The 18,179-nt window shown below is 49.7% G+C and overlaps 3 protein-coding genes across 3 annotated transcripts; 2 read left to right on the top strand and 1 right to left on the bottom strand.

The window, feature by feature from the left end:
• Positions 1-2,085: 2,085 nt before the first annotated feature.
• LAJ45_05012 (uncharacterized protein) lies at positions 2,086-2,403 on the bottom strand (the record flags this gene model as incomplete). The annotated part of the gene is made up of 1 exon (XM_046114586.1): positions 2,086-2,403. One exon carries the CDS (start codon positions 2,401-2,403, stop codon positions 2,086-2,088), a length of 318 nt encoding a protein of 105 aa, XP_045972135.1.
• Positions 2,404-10,503: 8,100 nt separating this feature from the next.
• Positions 10,504-13,251, top strand: LAJ45_05013 (uncharacterized protein; the record flags this gene model as incomplete). Its single annotated transcript, XM_046114587.1, has 4 exons — positions 10,504-10,632; positions 10,722-10,907; positions 11,013-12,354; positions 12,440-13,251. 4 exons carry the CDS (start codon positions 10,504-10,506, stop codon positions 13,249-13,251), a joined length of 2,469 nt encoding a protein of 822 aa, XP_045972136.1.
• A 2,010-nt stretch (positions 13,252-15,261) lies between these two features.
• LAJ45_05014 (uncharacterized protein) lies at positions 15,262-16,063 on the top strand (the record flags this gene model as incomplete). Its single annotated transcript, XM_046114588.1, has 4 exons — positions 15,262-15,408; positions 15,475-15,598; positions 15,667-15,722; positions 15,779-16,063. 4 exons carry the CDS (start codon positions 15,262-15,264, stop codon positions 16,061-16,063), a joined length of 612 nt encoding a protein of 203 aa, XP_045972137.1.
• Positions 16,064-18,179: the final 2,116 nt, after the last annotated feature.

Below are 18,179 nucleotides of genomic sequence, written 5' to 3' on the forward strand. Positions count from 1 at the left end.
GGGGGGGGGGGGAAATTAATGAGAAAAGGATTTCAATTGTACGTGTATCCGTATGTAGGTGTATGTATGTAAATAGCATGCAGAAGTTGCATGTAGGCCGAGATAAAAAAGAAACAGAAAAACAGAAATTGAAAGAGAAAAAAGAACCCGCAACAACAACCGACTATTTTACAGCTAGGAAGCGCCTTAGGGAGAAGAAAGGGGGGGGGGGGGGGAGGGGCAAACTACTACTGTACTAAGGAGCGTGAGGTGGAGGTATGTAGGATGAGGTACAGCAAAGTAAAGTTAGTGGAGAGAGGTAGTGGGAGGTACATGTAAGGAAGGAAATATTTTGTGATATAGACAGCAGCTTGTGGACAACAACTACAATCGATGTTGCTATGGCGCCGGTGGATAGGGATAGATGGGAACACGCACAGTCCAAGCAAGACTTCTTCCCTTCCCTTCCCGCACAGTGAAGCGCTCTTGTCTGTTCGTCGTGGTGGTTCTGACTCTCTGTAATACGATATTGCGCTATTGCGATATTACGATACATACAGCTTGACCTCCTACCTACCTCCTAGGACTAGAAACCAGAAACGGCTTACTTTGACCACCATGAACCCAACAATAACAAAACTAGGAAACTGCCTACTTACATGGCCTACTCTCAATCTGATAGAAAGAAGAAAAACAAGACCGTTTTGGGCATGGAGATGAAAAAATAAGGGAAAACGAAAGACAGCCAAGAGAGCGTTCCTGGACATGCAATAAAAAAGTTATAACACAACCCCAGACGGAGCAGAAGCGAGTGTGAATTTTCCCATGTTGGTACTGGCGCCCTTCACGAGAACCTTGGACGGAGCCTCGCTCTGGGGATGTGGGAAATGAAGTCGAACGCCATGATCCCGCTCCCGACCAGCCATCCCTCTGGCGAGCATGTCCCGGCGGCAAGATACCCTCGTTACTGGTCCTTTCAACAACAACCCTAGTAAACACTACATGATACCTAACATGGATTTTCATCATCCCCCCCAAATGCCAATACTCTCTTTCTCGTCATCCCATTTGCCTGTCCCCCCGAATTTAGGTCTCGCTTTTTAGTTTTGACATTTTGCTCAGATGAACATGGAACAACCATTTAAACACGAACCCCCCAATTGCTCAATTATTTACCAATCCTTTCGCAACTTGTGCACATACTTCCCCTCCAACAAGCTATCGCGTGCTCTCCTTCCCACAACCACCACCCCTCCCCCCTCGCTCCCTCCATCCCTCCTTTCTAATATTCATCATTCATTCATCTGGGGTACCGGTACTCAAATACAAACCCTCTCCTTCTCATTTTCTTCTCGGGGCCTTGTCCAACTGGTCGTATTTTCGCCCATATTGGGTTCTCCATTGCGGGATCACCTTCCCTTTTCCAGTAAAATGAAACACCCAACCTCCACTGGCGGCACGGTGCGCCCCTTTTCGAGCAGCCAAACGAGTGACCGCCAAGCGCCCTACTCAATGGGCGGTTGCTTCAAATGTTCAAAAGTAACACGGAATCACCCAATCAGGAGTGCAGTTGCGAGCCAGCGATATTGGAAGAGCCAATTGATTGTTAAATTTCTTGTCCTAAAAAAGATTCCAGTCTGATAAAAACCAGAGCCTCAAGTCCAACATCCCTAACAAAAAAACGTCTTCCGAAGACCGACAAGCCGAGACCCTTCACACCCGACGACGTACGACCTTCATCAAAGTAAGGAAAATCCATCTTCCACCCCAACCAATCCCCTTCCCACCCCAAACGTCCAACAGATTTTTTGTTAACTTTGATAATTTGATAATAGGAAATTTGATAAAAAATAAAATTTGGAAAAAGAAACAAAATAAACAAAAGAAAGAAGCGACTCGTCCGAGCTGACAAAAAAAAACCAAACTCCTTTATCCTGCCGCAATAGTACCTGCATCAGAAACTCCGTTTCCATTCTCAACCATCAACACAAGAGAAATAAAAGATGGCATGAGAATATAAAAATATTTATAAAAGTAAAGGGCCAAAACAATTATCGAAACCGAAGGGAACTTCAACCTCAATGATTGAGAGGGGGGTCGAGTCGCTTAGTCCTCAATGGCGTAGTCGTTCTCGCCGATGGCGCCACCCCAGAAAACGGGTCCCAACTTGAGGAATCGTCGCTTCTCAGTGGCACTGCCGATGGATGAGGTGGAGCTCCTGCGGTGGGAAGATGTCTGAGGAAGGAGGAGAGGAGAGCCAACTGGGGACTCAACAGCGGTCTCCATGGCAGTGGAGGTGATTGGAGACATCTTGGGAGACTGAGGCTGCTGCTTGGGGAAGCTGGCAGAGTGGACTGGCGCAAGGCACAAGAAGGTGGTGGGCTTGCGGATGGCAGGAGAAACGGTCTTCTGGACTGAGGACATTTTGGTAGTGGTTTTTGGTATGAGGATTGCTGGAGGCAAGAATGTTTTTTGTAGTGGGATTGCTGGCGCAAAGAATGAAAGTGAGTTTTCAAGTGTGAGTGTTGCTCGAGGAAGAGGATGCTTTGGCTTGTCTGTATGAGTTGACTGCTGTGCTGATGAGGACGGTTGAAGGGGGTGAGAGGGTGACCTTATATCCTCCTCCCCCCTCCTACTGTCCCAAGGCCCCAAGACCAGGACCATGACCACGATAGACTGGTGGGGATGACGATTGTGGGGGAGAGTCAGAGGCAGTGCGGGCCAGATCAGACGTACGTGTGGGTTGCTGCTAGAGCACTAGCGCGGCGATAAGGACCCAAGACGCCTGTTTGCCCCCAAACCTAAAGTTTTACGAAACATGCCAGGCAGGCCACCGCAGATGGCCTCTGCACCCTAGATCTCAGATGTATTATTTTTTTCCAAATATCTTCCCTTAAACCCTGTTTACTGCATCATGCAGATGCCATGCAATGCAGACGCGCCGTAGTCCTGGCCAGAGAAAGGACCCCCAGTCCAAGGAAAAGAGGAGTCTAAGCAGCGATGGAGGGGCCAATTGGGCAATAAGCTTCGAATTTGGAGGGGGGGCTGTAATTTGGACGAATCCACGAGCTTCCCTCACCCACGAAGGTGCAGGAGACAGCCATTGGGATTTACCTTTTGGGATTCCCTTTTGATTTGTTTTTGCTGTTTTACGATGGTGGTTGGGGGGATTCTTACCACTCTGGATTGCAAAGCGAGTGGGGGAAATAACGTTAGAGGCGGGGAGGGAGGGGGGGGGGACGGATGACGCTGTGTGAGTTTCAATTGACATGGGGTTATCCTTTTTTTTCTGTTCCAGTTCAGCGGGAAAGTTACTTGTGTACCAGCCGGCCGAAGAGCACGTGGGCGAGTAGAATACAAAAAAGAAAGTCCACACATGTTCCGTTGTAACTCCTCTACTAGTAAAGCTGAGCTTTCATGGCTTCAGGGCAGCTTTAGCACACTGTTGTTGATACCTGCCTGTTGTTAGCCTGCAGGCTTCTACCAGGTCTTCCTCTCTAGCCTCTCCGTCCTCCGGACTTAGATCTTGATAGATCCGAGCCAAGGTAAACTAAAACATTACACCAAGATTCGAACTAAAGTAGCCTCATGGAACCCTTTCCCTCTTCCCCACTGGCCACAGAAGTGTTCAACCCTACCCCGGTATATCTCCAAAGTAACTAAAGATACATGTACCTACATCTTACATGAGTTCATGTACCTTTATAGGATCTACCCATGTACGTCCCTTGCTAGATACTTGACATATTTCTAATCTACCGAACCTCACCTCAATCCCCGCCCCCCTTCTTCCAGGGTCCTTCTCCATCCCTAGACTGGAAATCTATCATGTGAAATGGACCCTGCTCAGTTGATACTTCCTGCTTCTTTTACCTTCTAGGTGTTCTAAGACCTTGGTAGAGAGAGCTGGAGCAGGTGTTGATGATCAATGCGTACACGCTACGTACTATGGGACTATCAATACGACGTACAGCACATGTAATCGTCTCCCCAGGTATGCTCACGAGGCCACTTAGATCTTTGGCCACTTCCTCGGTGCAGCAGAAAAGAAGCTGGGGCCGGCGTTAACCACTACGCACCATGTGCCCGCCGAATGATAATTTCGGGCCTTCTCTAACCTCTCCCATGACGGACGTTGCAACGAGCCTATCTCTGGTATCTCGCCTCGTATGCAGAGCGTTACGTGCACAGCATCTTACGTGCGGGCACACTTTATCTGGCCTTGATGTTGGAATCGACAGTTTGCTCCTCCATCACGGTTACCACCAACGGATAATTTACAGAGTTCCACTTCCCCGTGCACTACTGCTCACCACCACAACCCATTGACGGGAGGGTTGGCTCTGTTTGGAATAAATCTACATTTAGAACCCTTTTGCGGCGTCGGCGGCAGTTGTGTGTGTGTGTAGCGAGCAGCAGCGAGAACGTACCCAACCTGCACGTTTACCCCAAGATGCGTCTTCCACAAATGCACCCTCTAAGCATGTATTCTACTTCGGATAATGATGTAACACACCAACCAGCAATCCCCCGCTCACAAAGCTTGGTGTCTCGTCTGGCAATTGTTGACCAGCGCCGGTTAAATTGGTGCAGAATTGGTGTCGATTCTACGGGTTCTGATTTGACGCACACTCAAAAGTTACCACCATGGCGGAGAGCCTGCTCGAGCTGACCTGGTGCGGAAGTGGCCGGGGGTGGTTGTGGTTGCGGGGCGGGGGCGGGGAGCCCGTTCTTCGTTTACCATTTCCATCTTCTAAAAGATACAAATCTGGAAGTACAGGAAAAAGCAACGTTCGGGTTTTAGTTTGGACGCCTCCCCTGATACCAAAAAGAACTGCCCTTTTAGTTTAATGTGTCCTGCGTCATGATTAAGACTGCACACTGACACCGAAAGAATTTGATAAACGAAATGGTTTTTTTCGAAAGTAGTGGTGATATTGATATCAGCCAGCTGCTGAGGGTGAGGATTGGTGATCTGAAGTGGTCCACGTTGCATGATCGCCCCCCCCGCGGTGACGTCACAGGCCTGTCTCTCTGACTGAGCCCTGTAGAGCTTTGTCTGAAAATCGATCATTGACATCTATATTTTCCTCCTGTACCTTCTCTATGCTCTCCAGCCGCTGGGCCGGCCGAACAATCGCCGAGGATAGGATGTAAGTGTAAGGCAAAAAAGGCAGAATAAGGGAGATTTTCGTATCCGAAGCCGAACGGCAATGCATCTCAGACAGATATACTCGGACTTTGCGTTTGACATGCCACTTTTCATGGTTGTGGAATGTTGCAGCCTCAATCTTTTGGAGGGGGTTCAGGTTTGGACAGATCTCACGATACGTGTGCATGGGTCGTTTGTGAGATCAAAGCTTGTCGTTGGAACTAACCGACTACCGAATTGACCGAGACAGCGGTATGGAAGTCGTAAGCGGAGCACGTTCTCGGAGGGCGATATGTAGTAATTGAGGCTATTAATGGTACGTGCATGGACTCCTCCTCCTACTCCTCCACTTCCTCTTCCACAGAAACACACGCAGACAAGCAAAAAAAAAAAAATTTGAAAATTTACGAGCCGCGGCTGAGTACGGTAACGGGTAGTCACTGTACCTACAGATGTAGTTACTCCTAGTGCAGTGGGGGTTGTCAATTCCAATGGTCGTGCAAACATAATCTGCTCAGACCTCATACAAAACAAAATTCTCCACCGTATCATGCAGGTGAAAGAAAAAAATTGGTTTATTTCTCTCTTCGCTAAAATTTTCTCAACGATTTTCTTCTTTTCTTCTTTCCCCTTCGAGAGCGGGTCAAATCTTTAGACAAGCTCGGTCTTGGTTTTATGGCGAGGGAGGCGCGGACACCGGCGGGTACCTGAGCATCATTTCCCACAAGAGGATAGGGGGGCCATAAACAGTCGGCCAAAGGTACCTCGTTTGATACTGCTTTCCGGCGCTCACACACGCTCGTACTCCGCGATATTGGTCATGTGAGCAGAATCTGTGAATCTTTCCTTGAAGTTCGTCTCCGCGCACCGCGGACCAAGACACACAAACGTTAATGTCGTTAAAGCACGAGTGAGTGGAGTCCGCTTCTGCACGTTCGTTTTTTCTTCTAATGGGTAACTGACCCACCAAAGGGGCTTATTCGAGACAAAAGAAACTTTCGTTTTGTTTTGTTTTTTCATTTTCTCTCGAGACCTCGCATATCTTGCTTGGATGCAAGTGCGTACCTGGCTATAGGCCAATTAATGTGGGGAACCGAGTACACTCTCAGACTCATCAAGAGAAACAACTTTTGATTGGTAATTACATGCTCGCCCTACTGATAATGACGATGAAAACCTGGGTACCGTTCCCGGTCATATCTCATCCTTCGAAAAAGGCAAAAACAACGAGATATCAGTCAACCGTGTGTATGCCTAACACAATTTTTGAACTGTCTCGACGAATCTAGTTTGTAAGGTTGGCCGCCGGTCAGCAGCATGATCTCATGATCAATAATCTCGTAAATCTGTTGTTGCCTACTGCTTCAAACTATATACGCTACGAGACGGGAAACCACAGCAAAAACACTTGGAAACACTAGTTCAAAGGAAAGAAACAAAAGCAAGTCGATAGAAGTAGCGGAGTCCATTAGCTCTACTTTATCAGACCCCCCTACAGTATTGAGGTTCAGAATTGGTTTTTGCGGTCGTGTTTTTGATATTGAGGCTTGAAGGCACGGTTCCGAGACCCGACCTATCATGCATGCTGAATATTGTTTTGTTATTCTGATGTTTAGGTTTACTTGAATCTTAATGGTAACTATTACATGAACCATATGAAACTGAGTATACACGGCTAACCCTAATACTATCAGGTTTTCTCTCCCCCGCATTCTTACCCCTCCTTGCCTGGAGGGTTTCCTATCAACCTCACCCCTTTCACCGTTCATTATCGGAGTATATTTTCAGGAAATACCGATAGCATACCTAGGATGACAATGGGAACCGGCAGTTACTTCAGAGCTTTCACAATTCTGGACGGATTTCAAAAGTCCTCGGTGCTTACAAGGCCCCCCGTCTATCAAATTGTTATCGTCAACGATCCCAAGAGACCTGAGATACCAACTGGAACATCCTCAATCTATCAAAGATGCCTCAACGATTGGTTGCATATCCCGCTGTATGGGAAAGTACCTGAAATATCTTCTATGCCCAGGAAATAAGGTTGATGAGGTATTCCCTGCTTATTAAGGGGCACCTTGCGGTACGCCTTCTCTGCCCCGTTTCTCGATGCTATCGATATGGATATTCCTAACTATGACTGCAGAGTAATCTGGAAAAAACGAGACAAAACTCCGTATCCGTTGCTAAAGATTATGTACCCAATCGATCGGTTGAGAATCCTTCAGCTACATGATATGCTGCTCCTTGTTGGATTTTATGCCAACTACCGACAACCATCCATCCATCCATCCATCGGTTCAACAGATCTTATGAGACAGATATTCTGGGTTCTTGGCACTGCTGATGCAATTTATCCGCCGCTTTAAATCTCATTGCTTATCTTGGGATTGACGATCCAGGCTATTCGTTTTTAGGACGTTGTAAGCGATCAGCAAGGGAATCGACGATTCCCTTGCACATTGCCAAGAACCTAGTGCTAGGGCCAAGATTGTAACCCTATACGTTATCGTCGGGCGCTTGATTATGCAGGTTGCCCGGTCGGTTGTGCAGCGAGACAGATCATGGATGCTCACTCGGCAGTCCCCCTCTGAGGGCCACGTGGGGAGTATGATTGGTCTATGGATTGGAGAAGGGATATGTTTAGGCAGTGGATATTACGATCGAGGGCGATCTATAGTTACCTATGATCTTTTCTCTTTCTCTCGGACTCACCATCATCATTCTCGCCTTATTTTTGGGCCGGAGATTCTGTCGGAATCGCAGCCTGATTCCTGGCCTTTCTCCTCTTCCTATGGTCGATATAGGGGTGTGAGGCTTCATTTACTGCCTATTCGTTGCATTTGGGTGCTCACTGATGAGCTCACTACTTTCTCTTGCCATCGACACGGCTGTTCTTCGGTTTTTTTTTTATACCTTTGTTCACTGAGGGGGCTTCTACCTGAGCTTGAGCAACACTGCACCGGAGGTGCGAACTTTAAAATTCTTCATGGGCTTTCCTCTGACATCGAAGAACCTACGTGGAGCTGAAGCCTTGTTTTTGCCTTGCGTGTTCTCCGAAGAGATTTACTCCACTGCGCCAAAACCCCCTTCTGATATCCTTTTAACGGATTTCAGTTTTTCCTCGGGTGATTTCTGATATTCAAACCTATCTTTGACCGACACTTTGACGGACGCAACGATTTTAGTCGAGATCCGGGTGAGATATCCTGTGATTTTAACTAATACATGGATAAGATGTGCTACGGTTTAACGAAAGATTTTCTCTAAACCTTTGATATATGCTAATAGACAGATATTCAGAGAGAAAAGACTGGTGCGGAGAGGATTTACTCATGTTTTTCGAGACAGACGAAAGCTTAAAATCTTATCTACGGCCAATTTTGACTCTGGTTTCCCAATATCATTAATGCGGGGGAGTTTAACCTTGACTTTAGCTTTCGTGTTATGTTCCACATGGGATCAAAGCCTGTACTAACCAGCAGCTTGTTTTTTTTTATTTTTAATAGTGACGGAGATGATATCGGGTATATTCTAGGGGGTATCACAGAAGAATTTGTGTCCGGAACGGTTCCACAGCTTTTCACCACAGAGGATGATTTTTAACCCTCTTTTTCTCCTCACCGCTGAAGCCCCGGTACATCTCCGGCCGGAAATACAGTTATCCACCAAGTCCGTCCGGGAGTTGTGTCAAAATTTTGGAATCGAAATCTCTCTTTCTACTAAACACCCCCCCGGATTTTATTTATTTATTTATTTTATTTTATGGTTCTACAAGTCTATTCGTTTCTTTAAGCGAGCTTCGACCCCGCTCCCCTGGACTAAAGTACTGATGTCAACCAGCCAGATGAATGATCACCGATCTGATATATGGGCGCCGGATATATTCCACGATCTCTCCTAAAAAAGTCTTGGGACTTTTTCTTTTCTTTTTTTCTTTCTTTTACGTACCTTTTTTTGTTGCTTACGTATGTACTGGTACTGGTACTTACCCGCTGATCTTTACCCGTCTGCCCTGCATCGAGAGAGAGAGAAAGTGGGTTTTTTTCCCTCTCTTTCTTTATCACCGGCCAGCCTGTAGTTTGGCCCTGAGGATCAGAGAGGCGGTGGAAGGGCTAGCTAACTGGTGCGGGGAAGTGTTGGGGGCGTGGTGGTTTTTTTTCCTTTTTTTCTTTCTCTCTCTATGGCGTCTGCCGCGGGGGGGTTGGCGTCTATTTTCGACGTCGACTATGTACCTACCTAGTCGGTCTGCTCTACTCTGCTCTAGATCTGCTCGGGGTATTTTACTACTCTAGCGCCGAAGACCGGCCTGGTCTGGAACAGTGGGACAGAAAAAGAAGGGCCTCAGGGATAGAAACCTTTTTTTTAATAAAAAAAAAAAAATTCTCTCCGCTTCTGCTAGCTCTAAACTGGATTCTACAGTTTCTACTGGATGAAATAGTGGAATTGGGGGGGAAATGATTCATGAGCATGAGCCGTGCCAGTGATATTTCTGTCGAAAAAATCTCATGCTGCTCCTTGTGATACCTACATTGTGTACATAATACTATGCAGTACATACATGTAGATGGGTAGCGGTAAACAACTTCCTCCCTGCCCACTCAGCGTGGCATCAATGATTCAGATTCTGTCTCTGTCTCTGTCTCTTTTTCTTCTTTTCGTACTGGTCACTATTTTTCCTCTCGGCGCGCAACCAGTAAGATGATGATAGTTGCTAAGAAGTACAGTACTCTAGTTCGCAGTCCTCCCCCCCCTGCCAATGATAGGACGCGGAAGGTTCGGTGAAATAGTCCGATTGGTGGCCCAGTGGCAGGGACGTCTGCACGGCGTGTAGGCGTTTTTTGTTTGCGTAATAATATTAGGTACAAGGCTGGCTGGCTGGTTACTGGTGATACTCTTCTAACCTACATGTACTCTAGGCTGTAGTGACACTACAGTAGTACTACTGCGGTGCGATACGAGCCTCGGCAGAAACTCGGGGGGATTACTGGATTAGTGAGCTGGCGGATCTGCTGCGGAGAGATGCAGCCTGAGGGTTGTACTACATGCACTCGGGGGTACACTGCAGAGGGCACATTGATACGGGGTGGGTGGTCAGCGGTGCACCTCGAATCACTCTGCTGTCTGGCTGCAGGGTAACCTCACCCCCACTCCTTCTTGGCTTGGCTGGCTGGGCCAAGCCAAGCCCAGTCAGCACACACGGTTGAGGGTAGGGGAATCATGCTGTGTTTATCTTATCAGATTCTCGGTACAGGGGGGGGGGGGGAATTATCTGTTCTGTCACACCTAAACCTTGGGAGAAAAAAATATTCACACACCGAGAAACCGCGAAACTCGAAACCGCGAAAACTTGGATTTCGAAAAATCGAGAAATGCCGTCAGTACGGGTCCCGGAAAGGGGAGCGCCGAAATTTAAGAAGCCCGCCGTAAAGGCAAAGGGCCTGAAGCGCAAGCGGGATGAGGAGGAGCTGGCAGAGCTGGAGAAGAGGGTTTCGGAGTTTGTGTGTTTTATATCCCCCCCCTCCCCACCACCACCCACCAGTGTAGGAGTAGTAGGAAGAGGAAGAAGAGGGGCTAATGGGGAGGATAGGATTTGCAAGCGACAGAGTTCACGGAACTGCCATTGACGAAGCAGACGGCGGCGGGGCTGCACAAGGCGCATTTCAAGACGCTGACGGACATCCAGCGCAAGGCGATCCCGCTCGCGCTGAAGGGGCGGGATGTGCTGGGGGCGGCAAAGACGGGGAGTGGGAAGACGCTTGCGTTTATTGTTCCTGTATGTCTGCTCCTCTCTCTCTCTCTCTCTCTCTCTCCCGCTCTCACTCTTTCTTTCACCCCGCGCGCTCAATTCAATGGCATGCTTACAGAGTGGAATATCTAGGTACTCGAGATCCTCTACCGCAAGAAATGGACCACCCTCGACGGCCTCGGCGCGCTCATCATCTCGCCCACGCGCGAGCTCGCAACCCAGATCTTCGAGGTACTGCGCAAGGTCGGCGGCCACCACACCTTCTCCGCCGGCCTGGTCATCGGCGGCAAGAGCGCCAAGGAGGAGCGCGAGGCCCTCCACAAAATGAACATCGTCGTGTGCACGCCCGGCCGCATGCTGCAGCACCTCGACCAGACGTTCGGCCTCAACGTGGACAACGTGCAGCTGCTCGTGCTCGACGAGGCCGACCGCATCCTCGACATGGGCTTCCGCGCGACGGTCGACGCCATTGTCGCCAACCTCCCGCGGACCCGCCAGACGCTCCTGTTCTCGGCGACGCAGACGCGCAATGTGGGCGAGCTGGCGAGGCTGGGCTTGAAGGACGCCGAGTATGTGGCCGTGCATGAGGCGGCCGAGGCGGCGACCCCCGCGCGCCTGGAGCAGTTCTATATGGTGGTGCCGCTGCAGGAGAAGCTCGACACGCTGTTTGCGTTTCTGCGGAACCATCTGCAGGCGAAGATTATTGTCTTTATGACCTCGTGCAAGCAGGTCCGCTTCGTGTACGAGACGTTCAGACAGCTGCATATCGGCCTGCCGCTGCTGCACCTGCACGGGAAGCAGAAGCAGACGGCGCGCGCGGAGGTCACGGCCCGCTTTGCGGCGGCCAAGAATGGCTGCTTGTTTGCGACGGATGTGGTGGCGCGCGGCCTCGACTTTCCCGCGGTCGATTGGGTGCTGCAGGTGGATGCGCCCGAGGACGCGGAGACGTATATCCACCGCGTGGGCCGCACGGCGCGGTTCGAGAAGATGGGCCGCGCGGTGCTGTTTCTGGCGCCGAGCGAGGAGGGGGCGTTTGTGGCGAGGCTGGTGGCGAAGAAGGTGCCCGTGGCGAGGGTGAATGCGAAGGCGGCCAAGAGGCAGAGCGTGCAGACGCAGTTGCAGGCGCTGTGTTTTAAGGATCCGGAGGTTAAGTATTTGGGGCAGAAGGCGTTTGTGAGCTATTGTAGGAGTGTGAGTGTGCAGAAGGATAAGGAGGTGTTTAGGCTGGAGGAGCTGCCGCTGGAGGAGTATGCGGCGTCCTTGGGGCTGCCCGGGGCGCCGAGGATTAGGGGGTTGAAGAGTGTGGATGCGGAGAGGGTGAAGGAGTTGAAGAATGCGCCGCGCGGGCTGAAGGCGCTGGAGAAGGAGGTGAGTGGGGATGAGGATGAGGAGGAGGAGGTGGTGGTGGTGGAGGGGGTGAAGGAGAGGAAGAAGAAGGAGGTGAGGACGAAGTATGATAGGATGGTTGAGAGACGTGAGTTCTGCACCCCCCCCCCCCCCCGAAATCATTGATACCGCATAGATAGAAGCTGTACCGCGCAGGAACTGACAGCCCGCAGAAAACCAAAACGTCCTCGCAGACCACTACAAGAACCTCATCGTCGACGACCCCACCGCCGCCGGCGCCTCCTCCGACTCCGAAGGCGACTTCCTCACCGTCAAGCGCACCGGCTACGACAGCGACAGCGACAGCGACTCCTCCACCTCCTCCACCCCTTCCACCACCAAGCCCAAAACAATAGACCTCGCCGGAACCACCCTCACCATCGAATCCAAGCGGCGCGAAAAAATGATGACCTCCAAGAAGGAGCTGGCCAAGCTCAAGCCGCGCGGCACGCGGCTGGTCTTTGACGATGACGGCAACGCGCGGCCGCTGTATGAGCTGCAGGGGATCGAGACGTTCCGTGAGGCCGGGAGCGCGGAGGAGCAGCGGAGACGGTTTGTGGCGGTGGAGGGGGAGAGGGTGAAGGTGGCGGATGTGGAGGATCGGAGGGTGGCGAAGGAGAAGAGGAGGGAGAGGAGGGAGAGGAGGAGGAGGAGGGAGGAGGAGGAGGGGGGGGCGAGGGGGGTGGAGGGTGGGGAGGGGGGCGGGGAGGAGGGGGGGTTGGTGCCGTATGAGGCGCCGTTGGGGTGGGAGGGTGGGAGTGGGAGTGGGAGTGAGGAGGAGGAGGAGGTGCAGGAGGTGCAGGAGGTGGAGGAGAGGGAGAAGAAGAGGCAGAGGAAGTGGTTTGAGGATGATCCGGAGGATGAGGAGGAGGGGAGGAAGGGGAGGAAGGGGAGGAAGGGTAAGAAGGGCAGGGTTATTGAGGCCGCCGAGGAGCCGGAGACCTTGGAGGACTTGGAGGCGCTGGCTAGTGGCTTGCTGGGGTAGGGTGGATGGATGTGTGCTTTGTGGGAGGGGCGCGCGGAGGGAGGGAGGGGGGTAATTGTAAAATAATTTTAGTTGGTGGGTTTTTTCTACCGCTTGCTACGTGCTACATAGGGTGGATAGGATAGGATAGATGGGAGGGAGGAAGAGAGAGCTGCTTGGGGGTTGGAATTAAAAATTAAAAGGGTTTGGCTGTTGTGCTTGTGTTTTTGTTCGTTTTTTTTTTGACGGATTTCTAGATGATTTGTGGAGTGAATAGGTGCAGCGGGAAATTAAAGGTGCAGTGTAGTCATTACCCCCCAGCTACATGTATCTATCTAGAGCTGTGGTGCACGTGGGGTGGTAAGTAGGTGTGCGGTAACCCTAACCCACCCGTCATATCTATCCGATTAATCACTTCTTTTCTTTTTGAGACCGCTGCCTGTTGTTGTAGAAACGGTTTTATATATACAAACTGTTGGTATGGGAGTGGGGGTATGCTGGAGAAAGATGGTTTTGTGTATAATTAGGCTCCGTTCGGCTGCAAGACAGATAGGTGCTCGGTTTTCGAGTTGTGGTTTTCTACTACCCTCGGGGTTTTCAGATTATTTGGGTTTTAACCTTGGTTTTTCTAGATTATTTTTTTGCTGTTCGGCCACGTACCTAGAGAGGGTTATTATTTGCCTTTTTTTTTTTTTTTTTTTTTAGTGCTGGTTGATTTGATGTTGGTTGCACATGTTGGAACAGACGGTGGAAGACATCTCTCAAGGCGGCTCTTCGGGTTTGTGTCTGTTGGTGTGGGCGTCTTGTGGTGTGTTTGTGCTGCGGTCTGGGTGCTTTAGGGCGGGTTGGTAGCGGGTCTGGAGAAAAATGTGGACGGGGGTCTAGTAGCTTCTGTAGCATGTAGGGCTTGTAAATTGATAAACTCAGGTACCTACATACCTACCCAAGAGAACGCTGTCTTGATCGAGTTCTTTCACCAACCCACAGAGAACGCAGCGGTAACCTAACCCTGCCCCCCCCCCCCCCGCAGCACCCACCTACCCGGACGTTGCCCGCTGCTGAGTTGGAGGATGTACTAGGATCGTTGGATGATACTCTAGGCTGGGGATGGCTCTGCGCGGGCTCGGGCGAGGTGGGTGTGGGTGTGGGCGAGTGATGGGTTGTGATTGTAATCTTAAAGTAGTTTTTGGTGCGCGTGAGAGGGAGGCGGAGGGTGAGGGGGGGGGGGGGGGGGAAGCCTGATTCTACGGTGAGGGCTTTTTGATAGGAGGGAGGGGGGAAACTATGGTATTTAGCACTGCAGATGTTTTTGGGGGTGGGTGTATTGAGGCCGGGCACAGGATAAGGCTAGGGTTGGTTAGGGGTCTTGAATAAGAGCTTAAGATCGAATAGTGAGGAGTCTCCCTATACTGGATGGGTTGTGATTTATAGAGGCCGCTTTTTCGTTGTTTTGTTGAAGTCTTTATACACGAGAGAGAACGGGTTGGATGGGGTGGGCAGGTATGGGCCGGCAGTCAAGGTTAGTGGAAATGATTGGGACGCACAAAAACCCGATAGTACGCATACCGGGGCTTTGCTCTCTTGGTGGACTTCCTTGTGTGTAACAACTGGCTCTAACGGTGTTGGAGGACCTAAGCTAGGGGGTCTGGGGTGTATATAAGTTTAGGACTGCAGCTAGGCTTGCGTCCTATTTATACGATATGGCAATCATTTATTGGAGATTTGTACCATACTATCAAATCTTTTGCTTCCGAATCCTTTGTTAGGATATTCTGGGCTACTCTCCTACAGCAAGAGATGTTTCTATCCAGATCCAAGTGAGCCAAAAAAAGGTCATTCCTGTTCACCTTAAGCATCCAACGTGTCTTCCACATATGTAGTCCACGGTGAAGACAGATCTTGTTCAGCCTTTCCCACAGCCTTGATCAGTTCTCCAAGCTCCAACCCATTACTATAAAAAAACATCCATCACAGTCCAACTACTTACTTTCTAGACATCTTCTTGATCCGCACAAGTTGAAAACCGCCAAAATGGTACAACTAGTCCCCTACAGCACCGCAGACCCCACAAAGATCGACGCAATCCGCGCCTTCGTCATCAAAACCGACCCAACGCTCCCCTCCAACATGTGGCTGTACCGCTGCACCCTCCATAGTTGGCCCCAGCTGTGCTTTATGGTATATGATACATCCGCCGTGTTCTTGGTGTTTGTGTGTGCGCGCTGACTCCTAGGATGCACATAGGCAATGGACGGAGAAGCAATCGTCGGGGTTGTGATATCGACCGTCCAGATACACCACAATAACATGCTCCGCGGCGGGATAATGCTCCTCCTCGTAAGGAAAGACTACAGAAGCTGCGGTCTCGGTACGTCCCCCCCTCATAGCACCCCCTGCCGTAACCGCACCCCCCACCGCAGCTAAACACCCGACCAGGAAGAAGACTCGTAGCACAGGCCGTAGAGTCCCTCATTGATGCTGATGCCGATGAGGTACATATCACCCCCTACTTTAAACTCTCAGCAATTCTCCTGACGGCCTGCATTAGATCTCGATAGTCACAAAAACCACCAACACCAACGCCATTAAGATCTACGAGCGACTGGGCTTTATACGCACCAAGCTCTTGCCAAACGGTGGTGGTGGCCAGAGCTGGAGGATGATGCTGCTACTGGAGCCGCTGACGGAAGAGCTGTGGGATTGTAGCTCGGAGGATTGTGCGGAGGCGTGTGGTTGTGGGTTGTTTTCGGGTAGTGCGGGTAGTCTGAGCTCGTGTAACTCGGGGTGCGATCATGAGAATGGTCAGCATGAGACTTCTTATAGGACCACTTAGGGAGGTGGGTAGTGTGGAATTGTTGTGGGGAATTGGGCTTAAGGGATGGTGTGGTGTGGAGTGGTGATGTTAGGTTGTTGTGTCGATCATGGTATATCACTCGTCTGGTTTAGTGAATGCCAAGCATATCGAATTTGTAGGAACGCATAAGGTACAAGAGTACATGAATAAATACCATATTGTCTTTGAAACTCGTAAGTGAAGTTATGGTTATGGCTTGTGGAGAGATGTCGGTAAAAATCGATACCCGTTGGCTACTGACATTGCCCCCTGATACCAAAACCTAACCCGCCATCAAGAGCCCCCCTCCAACAAGAGGGAAGCCAAAAAAAATTGAATGACGCCTCGATGGGGATTTGAACCCCAGTATCCTCTCTCACAGCGGGTACACTACAAGCTGACTTTTAAGAGGTATGCTAACCGACTGCACTACCGTGGCTTGTCGATAGCTCCTGGATAGCATATTATAGGCCTAACATGTCATCGAGTAATACACGGGATGCGGGAAGATCTAATCTCTAATCTCCATGCCAGGGCTAGGACAGACGCGCGTCTCGTTATTAGGCTACTCTTCGCGGGTTCTCCATTGGAGTAGATTAGTATTAGTTCAGCTTTTTGCAGGTTGATGGTACAGATGTTAGTCTGAGATTGCTTTGGACGTTAGTGGCTGTTCTCTGCTCTAGCGGGTGGGATGGGATTGGGCTTTGTGGTTTGATAGAGGGTCTCTTTTCTGGGTGTCGGCGGCGTGGTTGGTTTGTTAGGGTCGTTGGTGGGCTAAATGGGCCAAGCACGTGGGCATTGGGCGGTGATCTGGGGTGTTGTTTGGGAGCGGAGACAGGGGGCGGTGATATATCGATAGTGGAAGTGAAGCAAGAGTTTTTAGACCAATGTAGGTTCTTGAATTAATCGGATTGGGTTACATCTATCTGGGTCTCGAGGCTTTAGGGATTGAAATATTGCGAATACAGCGGTCTAGAATTCCATACAGTTGTGAGAAGTGGCAGAGTATGGGAATTGTAGCTGCATCTTGGCGCTGGACCAGATAGAGGATACTAGGACATATATTAGTAGAGTAGCGTGTCATCAGTGCTATTTCTTATATATGGCAAGCCATTTCGGTGATTGTTATTAACAATAAGATGTGATCAGTACTGTCGTTCACGGGGTATTGGTGGATACTAGGCATTGGCGAATTGTAGGTAAAAGTTGGCTTGGCTGTCTCTTTTTTGCCCTGTCCGCCGTCACCTGGTATCCGCCAATACCTCGTGAACGACAGTATCTACATTGCTGTTAACGTTTCATAAGTATGATGTCTAGACGTGGCTCTAAACTATCTGTACTTTTGTCTTGAGCAACCTTGTTCTCTAAATTATACCTATAAATAGGAATCCTTCTCTAGCTCTCCCTCTTCTTGTTTCTGATCATCAGTTCATACGGTACGCTTTATATTCTGGGTTCTCTATTGCTTCAAAAAAATCATCCCAGAAAACAAGTGTAAGGATAAGAAGAGAGATTACAAGCGGCTTCTTCCCTAGCAATTACCATCAATAGTGCAAGTCACAGCGATACAATTACTGCATACTACAAACGAGGCGAGAAGAGAAAAGAAAAGAAAAGACCTGGGTCCAGGTTGGTCTCGTCTTATCTCGCGCCAATCAATGCACAGGTGGGGATTGTGGAGCGTATCAAAAAAATAAACCCATGGCACTAGCAGCTAGTGAATAGGCCCAGGGTATAAAGATTAGTATTCATGTTCTCCATCAAAATAATGATTTCACCTTGCATCGTTACGACGTATGTACTGACGTGTTTGAGCAACACCTAGATGTTCCTCGATATTACCATGGCCACGATGGAGATCTCGATGGAATATGCAGAATCGCTGCTCCCCTACATACCTGTCTATCTGACCGTTCAATATTCATCTTGGCGCGCCTTCAAACTCCATATCTCGTCCGCATTGTATTCTGCACTTGTAACATAGAAACAGGACCGGTTTATGCTTATCAAAACACTCAAACATGGTGGGACAAGCAGGATCCTCCCGCACAAATGACATGCCTGTTCTTCTATCATTGACCTTTGACTGATAAACGGCGCCCGGAGCTAAGCTAAT

The sequence above is a fragment of the Morchella importuna genome (assembly GCF_003444635.1).
Source record: "Morchella importuna strain M04M26 chromosome Unknown Morimp01GS013, whole genome shotgun sequence".
In the NCBI taxonomy this organism is placed as follows: Eukaryota; Fungi; Ascomycota; class Pezizomycetes; order Pezizales; family Morchellaceae; genus Morchella; species Morchella importuna.